General features: G+C 39.3%; 1 protein-coding gene across 1 annotated transcript in view; it reads right to left on the minus strand.

Annotated features, from left to right (window-relative positions):
* The window catches only part of frem2b (FRAS1 related extracellular matrix 2b), a 49408-nt gene that overhangs the window by 16138 nt on the left and 18848 nt on the right, over window positions 1-14422 (minus strand). Inside the window, exons 3-6 of the mRNA XM_005736007.1 lie at window positions 10011-10157; window positions 6486-6716; window positions 4352-4477; window positions 3576-3827 (exon numbers count right to left, since the gene is read on the minus strand). Coding sequence (XP_005736064.1) covers window positions 3576-3827; window positions 4352-4477; window positions 6486-6716; window positions 10011-10157 — 756 coding nt within the window. The remainder of the gene's footprint in view (window positions 1-3575; window positions 3828-4351; window positions 4478-6485; window positions 6717-10010; window positions 10158-14422) is intronic.

The raw sequence follows: 14422 nt of genomic DNA on the forward strand, positions 1-14422 counted from the left end.
TTCAGTTTGCTAGTACAGTCTGTCCTCACTTGTTATTAGGACATTTTGGCTTCTGTTTAGCTTTTTAATTTGCTGCTCCTCAGTATCTGTTTCATTTTTACGAGTGATTTTTGTTGTTGTATTTCCACCTCTAGCCTGACAGTTTAATTGTTTCTGAAAGGGAGCCCGATGCCATTTGCACAGTACATGCATATTATACACATTGAATATATGTTTCTGTGCCATCTCTGCATCGGTGCTAATTAGTAAAATGATTTTTTTGGTCGGAAAGAAACCAGGTCTTCTCTCTGTGCCACGGGTCTTTAAACCTGGTTATTACTGCAGTAAACTTCACCTCATTTAGGCATAAAAGCTGTAGACATAATCAATTTAGAATTCCAGAAACTGTCAGATTAATATCAGACTACTGGCAGACAATAGCAACTCCACCTTCTACAGCACGTGTGGTTTCTTGCACATGCCACCGCAGTAGGTGGCCAGGATTGTGTTTGCACAGAGCAGGGAGTGCATATATTGGTGCGTGCTTCATATTTCACTGCAGCACTAAAGCTTTCCAGCTTGGAAAGAAGACAGCTGCTTTTTCCCCTCCTTTTTTTCTCTTCAGTTCTTTCTTTCTATTTTTTTTCTTTCTTTTTTTTTTGCAAATATCAGTAGTATATGTTTAATAACTGTCTGACCCCACAAGCTGGCAAACCTACTCTGAGCCCTCCTGGGAAGTCCTTGCGCGGACCTCTCACAGGCAGGGGCAGGTGCTTAGCCAGGATCTGACTCCTACCTCCCTCCTATAGAACCCGCTTGACAAGCATTCCTACAAGAGGGATAACAAAGAAGGATGCGATGCTCCCATTTGCCTCAAGCTCTTATATACTGAAGCAAACCTGGATTGCATACTTGAATTTAATACCTAGCTAGAAAAGCTAAATTTGAAGTGGAACTGAATCTCCCGCCGCCTCTCTGCTCTGTTCAGATATTTCATTGGTCTTGTTCTGCTTGACTCAGAGCTACTTACCATTTACTTCTCCATCAATATTAAAGGCATTTAATAATCACCTCCTTCAGGCAGAAGTGAAAGGTCGACATGACCTTATTTCTCCCTGCTCTTCACGTTCCATTTATACAGTGGTTGCCGGTAACATTAGGTACCTAATCCTGAAATTATACTCGCTGTGCCTACTTTACACGTATTATGTGCATAAGCACCTTTTGTGTGTATTTGCATGTGCAGGTGGTTGATCTGATGTCAGGTAATGGTGTCATTGTAATAAGGTGCAAACCTGTCAGACAGCAGCTCCAGGCAATGTTTCGCTGCATGTGGCACTAAAAGATTCCACAGTAAGAACCAGATCTTAAGAATAACAGCAAAATGAACACAAAGGAACTTTCTTCAAAAGTGTGCTGTGTACTGTACTCCATACAATTATGTTGTATAGGCGCACTACTGTGAGTTCATTGCTTTCTGACAACTGATATGCATAAGAATATTTTGACTGTCACAAGCCAGAGGCAAAGAGAACATGACAGCAGATAGAGCGCAGACTGTTAATTCTGGCTGTCAGTCTGAGTCGAGTTAATCCTATGATGCCCTGAGCATCCTTTTCTTCTTTTCTCTGTTTGATAATACACTGAGGACTTATAATGTAGGCAAAGGCAGGTGTCAAATTAGCACAGTGACTATTTTTTGGGATATTTTATAATGAGACCTCTGTTGGTGATACGAGAAAGGATTATTTAGGTAAGAGATGAGTTTGTAACAGCTAAGATAACACACGCAAGATGGATAATTTCAAAGCAGGAATTTGCCTTTCACAGCTTTCAGTAATGCACCAGCACAAACATGTTGTTCATCAGTTATAAGAAGCTGTGCAGCACTAGGGGACTTTGGTCTTTAGAGATCGCTTCTAAAGCAAACTAAGTTTTCTTATCTTATCCTATCTTATCTTATCTTATCCTTATCTTAACCTGTTACAATCCAATTGCTTCATTTGCCACACAACCAGTTTTTTTATTTAAAAGACAAGCAACAGCATTATGAGACTTTTTGAGACAGTCAGTAAAAGACAGATATATTCTTTCTTGATCTCCAATCGGTAGAATCTCTGGTGGTTGTTAAGACATGTATGTCTCATACTGTTGGAGTCAAAGACGTCCACGAAGACTGTGACAGTGTAATTCAATAGCTGCAGTGAAAGAATATCCCTTTGTGACGCAGGATGGCTGCTGTGAGGACTAACTGTTGTACATACAGTTAAAAATTTCTACCTCACAGCAGCTGTTTTGGCAGTCTCGATTCAGTACCCACAAGCAGTAGAGGTCAAAATGCCTAGTGCTCACTCTCAGGTTACACCACACACTGCTACAGTATAAAAACTTTCTAATTTAGTAACTTCCTCCATCCTCAAGGAGGTCAAAGAAACACACTTGAAGCGTGGCTGCCTCAGGTACCCTGGGAACTGAATGGGCGAAAAAGTCTTTGACACAGATTGAGGCTTTAAACTGAATTGAAAACTGCTGCTGGAGTCACCGTGACACAGGTTCATGCACTTGTTGGCAGTGATTTTTGGCCATGATCTAAAACAAAAACTACTACTTTTTTATTGTCGAGAAATGGAACACTGAATATTTCTGTGCTGCTAAACATTTGAGGTCACAGGCAATATTATTTCAGAAGCTGTCTAAACTAAAGTCAACAGCATGAATGACAGGACTGTTATCAAACATAAAAAGCATCCGGGTTTGAACGCATTTGAGGTTTCACTAATGGGAAATGAAACTAACTAAAAGTAGTAAAAAAAATCTCAGTGAAGCTAACTAACTTTAGCCACACACAAAATAAATGGTTGGCTAAGTTTTCTGACTATTAGAATTCTAAATTGAATGTTACATCACATTTGCAATTACATGGCTTCAGATAAATTTTCATTCAAGGGAAGACCCTTCTGCAAATGTGCCGCTTTTTTTTCAGCTGCGGTGTTGCCTGCCTGGCATCATAGAGTCTTGAATTCACAGCAGTGCTTGTGGAGATTGTTGAGCGATAGAGAAGTGTGGATAAGGCCATCAGGTGTTGGGGAACAAAGAGGCGTCAGGAAGATATGGGAGACTATCAGACCTCCAGTCTGAGCCTGCAGATATGAGATAAAGGCTTTGCCTTCAGGAAGAAGGATCGCACACTCAAATGCTTTCTCTATGAGACACTGGCAGGCAAGCACAAACACATACAGGGAAAAAAAAAAAATCAAACACACGTTCACATCTATACCAGCATGTTTGCAACCTGCTTATCTGTTTGAATTTATTTTTGGAATCAGTTTATGCAGTGAAAATTTGGATTTACAAATTTTTTTTTAAATTAAAGTCCACAAATAAAAAACACACTGAAGATACAATAAAACTTAGTTAAGAAACAAATTCATGCTGACTTTTTTTTAGGCTTTAATCAGACGTGAAAAAGTGAAGATGAAAAACAGGCAGAAATTGCCTTAAACTGATTCCGCAGTCAAATTTCTTAACCTGCACTGACTATTTGAGACTGGATTGCATTCAACTGCATACTTACGACCAGTGTAATGTAATCTTACCATCATCCATATCAGGAATTATTGTGATTCTCGCCGTGGGAAACTCGGAGCCCAGACAGCCCCCCATGGGCATGCTGAGGGTGACATTGAAGCTCTCCTCGTCTTCGTACAGGGAGTCGTCGATGATGACAATGCGGCAGGATTTTTCTATCTCTCCCTTGTCAAAGCGCAGGATGCTGTGATGGTCCTCAGGCCTGGAGATGTAATCGGAGTAGGACAGCACGGTGGTGGGGATGGTGCCTGTTGCAGAAACTGAGCAGACAGAAAACAGAATTACAGGAAGAAAAATGACGCAACAGTGTACTTTTCGTCACATTAAAAATAATTATTTATGTATGATTTTCATGAACAACGGACCTAAGTTCAAACTAAGTTATAACAGAAGGCAGTGCCTTTCGACTTAATGTCACTCTTTAATGAAAACTTTTAATGCAACATTGATCTTCATCAAGTCAAGTCAGTGATTAAAAGCAGATCAGCATATGGCCTTTATTTTTCCTCTAATGCATTAAGTATCACATTGCACCCACTTTTGATGTGCAAGGAGGAAAGTCATTAGCACTCCAGATGTATTATCAATATGACAGCCTTCATCTTCTGCTTTAAAGATGCCATTTATAGATATTCAGCCTCAGCCTAAATTAGATTTCACCGAGAAGAGGTGATCAGACTGAGTACTGAGAACAGGGATCCTTCTGATGTGGAGGACAGCACTAACTCACTCGAGAAATGACACAATTTATCACAAACATTTCAACACAAAGTTATTGTGTTACCTTGCTGGGTGTAACATATGACCATGAGCTCCTGGCTGACATCCCCGCTTCTGCGTACAGGGATAAGCAGCTCACCTATGTCTTCCTCTATGTTGTAGACGGCGGAGGGTATAAACACTGTCGACTCTGCGCGTGAAAAAAAAAATCATCAATAAAGATATTAGATCATTACTCTGACACGGTGTTTTGTTATGATTTAAGCTAAGTAGCGTCAGAATTGATATGAGGAAATCTCTTATGTATGATCTAAGCATGATAAGAATAATCTGAAGTGAAATAAAAATGCACCGGCGATAATGAAAGGGGAAACGCTTCAGAATATCAAAGTATGGTTTTGATTATTTGCATCAAAACCCTTCATTAGACAGACGTGTGCGCTGGGACCAACAACAGCTTTCATTACAGCTCTGCTGATGGTGCTTCCATCATGTTTTATCAGACACTATTTGTTGTTTATCCACAGTAAATATCTCACCTATAATTGGCTTCCACAGCATAATAAACAAACAGTTCTACTTATTGACCTGGTAACTGATGCAGATGAATATGGAATTTGTTACGTGAAGAATTAAGCTGTTTAGAAAATAACAAGCCCGCATAAATTGGCTAGAAGACGTGAAAGTATAACCTTTTGTTTTCCTTTAAAGTTTTACGGGCATCTCTCTATCTATTTCTCTCCATCTCTTAGCCATGTGTGACATTTAGCGAGGTAATGAGTTTTTATCATTTCGGCCATGAAATCCACAGACAAATGGTTTGTATTCTTCTCAGTAAGTGTCATGTTTGGCCACATTGAAAAGCTATTAGAACTTGAGCTGTCCTTTCCCTTCCTATGCAAACAGTTGCATTGGATTATGCGGTTGCACTTCACCTCTCGTCCCTCTGAGCTATTTTAGTCAGTATGGTCTGAAATTATTTATTTTTCACCGATACAAGTGATTCAATTGGTGCCCTTGGGCTATAAAATTTTTCTGCTCTCAGTTAAAAGAAACATGAAATATAGTTTTAAAAGCCCGCAGAGTATATTTGACCTTCAGAGGTTAAAACACATATTAAAACTTTAGAAACCATGAACAGTGTAATGATATGATAATGGACATGGGCGTATGAAGACGAAGAAGATGTCTGTGCAAGGCATGAAGATACAAAAATAGAACTGCAGATAGATAGCTGTCAGTTTTTTGGAGGGTTTCTTCTTGTTTTTTCTCGTGTCTCTGGAGGGGGGGATTGCCCTCCAGAGACACGAGTTTTGCAAAACAAGCTTCACCTAAACACGATCATTAGCTTACACTGTTGACAGCAAATGCTTTGCTTTCACTAGCTGAAGCCCTATGGGATGAGGAGAAACATTATACATATTTATATCCACATTTGTATCATGCTGTTCTCCGTGTCATCTCTGTTACTGACAAGCTGTTCTAAGAAACATCTGTTCAGTTCTTTAGGCAGTGCCTCGCCCATATTTACAGTACGATAACTTCACATTCAGGTCAGTGCGGCCATCTCTATTTCATATCCCTCTGACACTATGCTACATCTCTAGTGGAAAGAATATACTTTTCTACTTTTTATTGTCTGCCAATCTTCATTTTTGATTCAAGATAGAGTTACTTCATCTATAATTTCAGTGTACTTGAGATTAAATGCTACATTTAAAATGCTCTGATGTCTTTTTCCAGACCTTAAATTTCCCAAATTAATCCCCTAAACATAAGCATAGCTTAGCATTTGAGCATTTAAGTATTTATTGTCATTGTCAGAGAACAATGAAATTGCGTTGTATTGTCAACTTTAACCACTTTTGTGCAGTTTTAGTTTACCTAGTTATCCTGTAAATGCATTATCTCGCTCTCTCTTTTTATTTTTTTGAAATTCCTTTTTCATGTTCCAACCTGCAGAGGCAAGGTGCGTATTATTATGCGTTGCTATGTGGCCAACTAGTTTATCATGGGTGTGATCAACACAACCATGACAACCACGACATTATTTTTTCTCTGCAAAAATGACAGATCAGCGTTAATGTTTAGACACGTGATATCAAACACTCAGTTACATCAAACATTAATGAAAAATGTTCAGCCCCCCAAAAGAAAGAAAGAAAGGAAGAATCTCTGGAAGTAAAATCAATACTGACCATCATCGGGGTCCAGGATCTCTACAGTAGCTACCTCTGGGAATTCAAGGGCTGCCATCACCGGCTCAGACAAAACAATCTGAAATGTCTCGGACACTTCATACTCCCCGTCTGACAGGATCCTGACCTTCCAGGTGGCTTTGGTCTGGCCTGGGTTAAACTGCACCTGTTTTTGAGATTTCCCCCGGAAGTCTTTGTCCTTTTCTGCAGTGCCATCCTTTGTGCCAATACCTTAGAAAGGGCATTACAAAGTTATTGTTAATTAACATTTGAAAATTCTGTAAAAATGACCTCACCATCTGCCGGCTTTTGTGTTTAATTTTAACATTTTGCTTTGTTTACTGCATGCCCATTTACAAATGTAAATATTTATGTGATTATGAATAGCTATATAAAAGCTGAAAAACCAAACAAACATACAATTAAACTGCTTTTCACCTCCCGTAACACCTGGAAAATCTCACACACCCCAGTTGGTCTAACACAACAATATCTGTCCATATCCAGGGTGCAGTTTCCCGCCACCGTTCTTTGAGATGATCATGGTGGAAATAAACACCATTATCCCTCATGTCAGCCCAGCCTCAGCAGAAGTGGTTGGAGGCTGACTTGCACTGTCTGACCTTCAGCATGAGAGCTGTTTGATGGAGCTTACAGTCACTACTGCTGTGACACTGGCTGGAAGCCTGTTGAGCAGGAGCGCTGAAGCTGGTGAAATGTCACACAGCCATTCCATTGTGTTTGCTAACTGGCCACACAACACACAGCAGGGTTCTGGCAATAAATAAATAAAAAAAACCCTAAACAAAACAAGGAATTCCTGCGAGCTGCTGTAAATGCAGAAAACCATAATATCACTGGAAATTGAACCTTTGAGATTACAGGATTTTTTTAAAATACTGAGCAAGATAGAATTAGGAAAAATTTAATCTCATGTAGTGTTTTTAAATGAAAATAAGAAAGAAAAATGAGTGGAGACAATGAAAAAAAAAGGTTTAGTGGATCCTGAAATATCGTCAACATTCAAAGAGTATGAAAAGAGACACAATGATGTACTGTTAAGTCAATCTCCTTCAAGCTGGATTGGTTGGTCCCATTCACAGCGGTCACTCTGAGCCTTCGCAGCAGCTGGGCTCACTGTAGCCTCCTTACTGGTGTGAACTGCACTGTGCACATTGGTTAGAGATGAAGCAGCCCATCCTTTGGGTCCTCAGATCAGTGTTCACTCATGCAGGGTTAGGCAAGATAAAATATGCTGTCTTCACTTGAAGGCACTGACCTAAGATCAGGTGGTATTTTATCACAATTCCGAGGCAGAGAGTCTGAGGTGCCACATTGCTCTGGTGGCCTGCTTATGCCAGTTAATCCGAACAGTTTGCTACTTTTGCTCTGCTATCCCCATCACAGCAGAGGAGGCAGGAAACTATAAATGATCCCTGTAAGAATGACATGAATGCTCTGGGATTTTTTATGTTTTCCGTTACAAGGAAGGACACTACCTTTCTAAGACAGGATATTTGTTATTACGTGTGTCCCTGGAGGCGGAATAGTGCAGAGATGTTGAAGCACCAGAATAACTGATGAATAAAATAAAAATAGATATTTTTAACCGAAAAATATAAAGTTCTAAATTGAAACCAATGGCAAGTGCGACAGCAAACCTTGTCATGGATGTTATTGTTGAGAGATGTCAATAAGGTTGTCTAAATGTCTGATGAACTTGAAGCTACCTATATTTCTTTTTCATGGCTAGAAATTAAAAAACAGAAAATCCGTCCAGGACTATTTGATCAGACAAAAATAGAAGAGAGGATTGCAAATGTATAGATATGGGAAACAGAGACAATAAAAGCATTTATGATATATATTCAGTAAGAGAAACTATTGCTTTTAGTTCTCGTAATTTTTTCTGGGTATCATAAAAGCACGATGGCAAGCTTTGCCTGTACCCCTCTACAGGGAGGTACATCATCCTCTCCCGTCCATTATCATCCACCTTAATGCTGCAGCAGTAACAAGAAAACTTGTTTTTTAAAACCTTAGCGTGCAATACCAATAACACAACAGCAATTTTGGACATAATGCAAGCCTTGTTTTCTTTAGGCAATGAAAACAGTGCATCCAAAGTTCAAAGGAGAACTTCTTTAATTGATAATGAAGTCATTAATAAATCAGCACCAGTGCTCCAGAAATTCAAAGCAAACAGCAACTATTTGATTGTTCGCCCAACCTCCTTATAAACAATATTTTACTTTGTTGTTTAAAATCATCCCACAGACAGATCACTATTGGGTTACCACACACACACAATCAGTTTTGCATCTTTTGTTCTGCATCTTATCAACGTGAACAGGAAAATTACATTAAATCTTGTAATAAGTTTTAGATTTACTTCTTACTCTGATCTCTGATCTCTGATCCTCGTCTTTTTCTCACTCTACTGCACCTCTCTAATAAGCGCAAAAGGCCATAAAATAACATTACATAACATATACATTTTATGGCATTTAGCTTTATAATATAAAGATATTATATTTTTATTTCACTGAGTCCCTAAGGTAGAGCAGTTATGCCGTGCAGTGTGAGACACTGTAAAGGTCAGTAAAATTTGCATATCCCCTCAGAGATGTTTCATTAGTCTTGGGGCTCTTGAGCGTACGAAGTTGCAGTGACGGTACAGTAAATGATCCTATGGGGTTTGACCTTCAGCATGAGGCCATTTAATTACACCTCATCTTTATGGACAGAATAAATGGCAGCACTAAAACAGGCTACTAGTGCCAGCTGTAAGAATTCCTGCCACTCATAAATGCTTACAGCAGCTCTTTTTTTAAAAACAGTGTTAACAGTTATTGTTCGTTTAGTTCTGTACACTAGATTGCCTCGACTAACATTTGCAGTGGCACCTCTCCATAGGCTCTAACTTCAGCTGACCTTTCTCATGAGCATGCAGCGTCCCTGAGGGAACATCCTCTGCTATTGTGTGACTGGAACATAAATACCGTCCAGAAAAGAGAGGTAAAAGGTCACGACCCGTGTGACCTTATTGGCTATCTAGGCCAGCTTTGCAATTGTCCTGAAATATAACAATGCGCGTTCGTGTGGGCTTTTGAGTCGGTGAATGCTTGACGATATGGTGGCCTGCGACACTCAAGTAAACAGACTTAAACAAACGGGTGTTGAGAAAGTGAATATCTTCCAACAAGGGCTATATGTTTGCTTCCCTGTGTATTTGAATTTAACTGCAAAACAACTTAACAGACTCTGTGGAATTTGGTGAGTTAATCTTTAGTTAATCCTGGAGCGAAGCAGCAAGCAAATCATCAGTGGTTGACCAAAGAATGCACAAACATGTAGCATGTTCAGCATTTATTCCTTTATTATTTTGAAAATCTCCAGAATCAGAAAATGGGGAACATTTTTTGTTAAGATAAGATGAACATATTCAACTCCTCTCATTGCTTTTTGGTAACATTTAAGATGAATTAAGGACATTTTAAGTGACTTGATGTAAAATCTGCTTACTGATGAATGATGTCTCTCCCAGGTAGCCCCTACGCTTCAGCACCACCTCCAGGAACTTGGCCTCTTCGTTCACCACGTAGTGTTGTTTCTCTAAGGAGATCCAAGCCCAGTTCAGACGGAACTGTTGGTTCTTCAGTTTGTTGCCGCCTGTTACAAAAAGAAAAAGTTTATTTTTTTTCTTCAAAAAGGACTACTGAGAAATCCTAATACAGAAACACAGAAGAAGACGAATTAAAAACCCTAACCAGGACTAAATGGTCCAAAAATGGGCACATCATTTTGATTCAGAGGTGATACAGAAATTGCAATACCCTCTATTAGGATGGGTTCTTGCATACCCCCAGGTTTTGACTTTGACTTCTAGCCTGCTCTCAGTGAGGGGTATGCGGTGTGCACAGCCCTTAAGCAAAAGGAAAACAGTTTGTGCCATCTAATTGCTTCATTTCTGATTAAGATAAAAGGTGTCTGTTTCTTGTCTGAACTGGGTTTTTTCATCCATGCCTTTTGAAGCTGCACTCAAAGGGCGACGTTATAGTCCTGGAGGGCATGTCTGCAACTATTTGACCGTAAAGACTCAAAGCAGAACCACATAGACAGGCATCAAACGCAGATACACAAACTCCGGCAGACCAAAATGGGCACACATGCACGCACGGACTCATACAGGAACGCATTTTAATATGGTCATTTCCAGTGCGATGGCTGGGAGTCTAAATAATGAAACACAGGTTAATAAAAAAAATCCAAATGCATCCACCAGACTGCACAGTTAAATTGTCTGGCTGGTGCTGTAATGGTTGAGGATGGTGAGATGGAGATGCATGAGCCACAGAACATTTGGCAGTTCAGAAAGTAGTGAAATAAAAGTGAAATTGTCAGGAGGGTACCGGGACATTGTTCAGAGATTTTAAAGTGCTGCCTTTGCAGATGTTAGGCACAACTGAGAGTCTCAACTCCACCCCATTCTTGTCGGTACAGCCAGTAAATCTGTCACGTCCAGCAGACCACTCTGCTGTGTCCATTTCCTTCCTAACTGTGAAGGGTAAAACCTATATACATTCACCCTGGGTGTTTTATTATGTGTGAGGGTGCATGCATTATGAGGTTCGGTGACTCTGTGCATGCTTGAGTGGGTGCGCGCACATATTAAATATTCTCTGCACCTGTTACTTTGGATGTTATTGTACATGTTTTCTCGCACTGAGCAACACCAGGCCTTTAATACCCATGTGTTAAATACCCATTTGACAATATGCGGCATTAACTGCTTGAAAGTATAAAAAGTCAGTGTGATGCATGAGGACAAGTAGCAAAAAATATTTATTTTTCCCTCAGCTCATAGAAAACTCGTTGTATTATTTATGTCATTAAAATATAATGAACACACTGATTTACTTTGATGTTTTCAACCAGACAGGGTGTTTAAAGTTAAGAAGATAAAGAATGCAGTAAATTCCGAAAGAAGACAGAAGACAAATCAAGACAGATGCTGAGGTTCCTTAAAATTACAGATCCAGATGGAAAGGACTGAACTGTGAACCTTGAGTAGAAAGCAGATTTTCTCTGAGTATTTATTTCTCTGTTTGACAACAGGCATATCTAGTTGACACACAAAAAATGGCCTTTAGTTGACACACAACTTCAAAGCACGGCTGTTTCTCACCTCATTCTGATTCAGAATCACGTTTTGAAAGTTCAAATACCGTGGATTTCCCTCTGTGTTTAAATTATACTTAAATATGAAAATTGTAGCTATCTAATATTGATCAAAAGGTCTATCTGGCAGTGTAATAACATTTAATCATTTTGTAATGCTAGCATTCACTTGTTGGTCTGCTCAGGCACTATGTCACTGTGGAACACCTCGCTTTTCTGTTAGATGATGAGATCAAGTAGCTCACAAGGTAAGTGCAAAACATTTGCACCACATTATGACAAAATTTCCATCACTGATCTCAGGACACAAATGACAATTCCAGAGTGAAAAGCTGTTTGGGAAGTCAATGTGGCATTAAATTTGAACTAATAAAATCAAGCTGTTCAGCTCTGTTATGCTTCTCAGTACACTAGCAGTACAAAAAACAACATCATTTAAAATATAAAATTTTGTGTGCAGAGAAAACATGCTTTTAAAGAAAACTATTTCTGGCAAAATACATCAAATATTACATATGTAACACATAACTTTTATTAAGTGACAGTACAACATCCTATGGGAACCTGACCAACATTCTTGAGGTCTACCACAGTGTAGGCTTTCTGCTTCCTGTGTGTTCCGCATTATTCTTCTGGAGACAGGTGACCTATGTATGACAGGGCCTCCCTACACTATTTGGATTAAAGCCAGCAGCATGTCACTCATGCCACCAATAAACACTGTGTGTGTGATCTCTGAGCTGTGGCGCCTGTTCTCCACGGAAGCAATGGAAGCAGAGGTTTTGGCTAGTCTTCTGCCACCATTTGTTTATCTGAACCTTACATTAGATAGAGTCTATGTAGGTATAGAAAATGAAGGCAACAGATTATTTGCACACTAAAATATTCAGCTAGAGAGTGGAACAGAATATAGTCAGATGCACACCAATTCATGTTCTGTTTTGCATAAGTATTCACATGACACTCAAAAAAGTGCCTACGCAACAAACTGAGCCTCAAGGAGGATTTTCTTCCCTTCTTTTTCAGGATCACTCACATTAAACACCTGTTCACCTTCAGCGTTATTCACAAACTTGAACAAGCTCTATTAATTATTCACTTTCCCTATCCATAAGAGACCGAGGACGACACAGCACTGACCCGCACTTTCAAACATCAGAAGAAAAATATTTATGTTCACAGTTTATACCAGAGTATATTATAGGTAGAGTCCCAGAATGACATTAGAAAACGTTAAGTTTAGCGTTCCTCAAGGTCTTGTTAAGCTTTAGTATGGGCTTCAGGGAGTGGAGGTGCTCATTTCCAGAAGACCACTTCACTCCCCTAGATTTTTTTCTAATTAAGATAAGCAGGGGTTGGACTAATTCCACTTCAAAGAGGCCCAAAGGAAAACATCCAAGTTAATCTTTAACTAGGTCTCACAGTAGTGAGACTGAATTTAGTGAATATCTGTATCACTTATGTTTGGGTCTGCTCTGCAGCGCTAGTCTTAGATTTAATATTAGACCATATTTCCACATTATCCTTATTTTTCCTGGATAATCTTAATGAATTCACCAGATTGACAAACTGCCTTTGTTCTGTCTTTGTTAGTTTCACAGTATGCCTTTAAGCGCTGGCAGTGGATGTCACTCTAAATATTAGAGATAACTGTCAGACTCTGCAAACAAGCACTTAACTACAGCCAACCTCATACATGAACCATCTGAGAAACCCTCTTGTACAGTTCATGTAGCTGCTGTCCGTTCACATAGTGGATGCGTGATGAAGGACAGAAGCCTTTTGAGTGGGGCCAAAGAATGTGAAAGGCTGCACTGTGCCAACTTACAAAATGGTCTCCTCCCTGCATACATGTTGCAGTCAGCCCTTATTTGGTCACCGTCAAGCATTGCAGGCCAGAGTGCCCCATGGATTCAGCCAGGCAGACAGATAGGCGGCTCTTTGCCCACAGAGTTGCACTGCGCTGATTATGAAGGATAAACTGGGACTAACTGATGAATCCTTTTAGACTCAAAAGACAAAATGTATCTAAAAATAAATGTACTCTAAATTCACTGTCATGTAATGGAATAGACTGGCATTTATACAGTGCTTTTGAGGTGTTGCTGAGCAATTTACACTATAAGCCACCTTTTCACTCATATTTATAAGGCTTTTTATTCTGTGTATTTAAGCACTAGCTGTGTCTATCTTACATGCATGTGGCTAATTTATAATCTAAGATGCAGATTTTGGAAGCAGAAGCCAAAGGACCTGAGGGAACTCCAAAAGGGACATGAGGAACATGAAACGTCAACATAGACAGTCTGTGCTAATCAATCCTCCTTCTCTTTCATTCTGCACATTTCAGCACTGCAATGTTAATAAAAATATAGCTCGATAACTAATTGTGCACCAAACCTGCAAAGTAATTTAAGTGTTTTGGTTTGTTGTGTTTCAAAGCTTCCGAGTGCAATTAGACCCCACTACAAGAAAAAGCCACAAGAGCTTTTCAATTTATTTCTTTATTTTTAATTTATTAATAAATGCATGAAATAACTTGTAAAGTATAACTTCACAGCTCTGTACAGCTATCAGAGACTGAAGGCAGAGCATGTTTAAGTGCAGAATAACATTTTATTTGACTTTTATGCATTTATATGTTGGAGAAAAGCCAAGAAATAAATATTTAAGGAATGAGTTCAAATGTATTTCATATGCAGATGTTTCCAACTACAAACTCTGCTTCAGTGTTGCACAGATAATGTTTTTCTACA

The sequence above is a fragment of the Pundamilia nyererei genome, unplaced genomic scaffold (assembly GCF_000239375.1).
Source record: "Pundamilia nyererei isolate P.nyererei 1_Seehausen unplaced genomic scaffold, PunNye1.0 scaffold00066, whole genome shotgun sequence".
Taxonomy (NCBI): Eukaryota; Metazoa; Chordata; class Actinopteri; order Cichliformes; family Cichlidae; genus Pundamilia; species Pundamilia nyererei.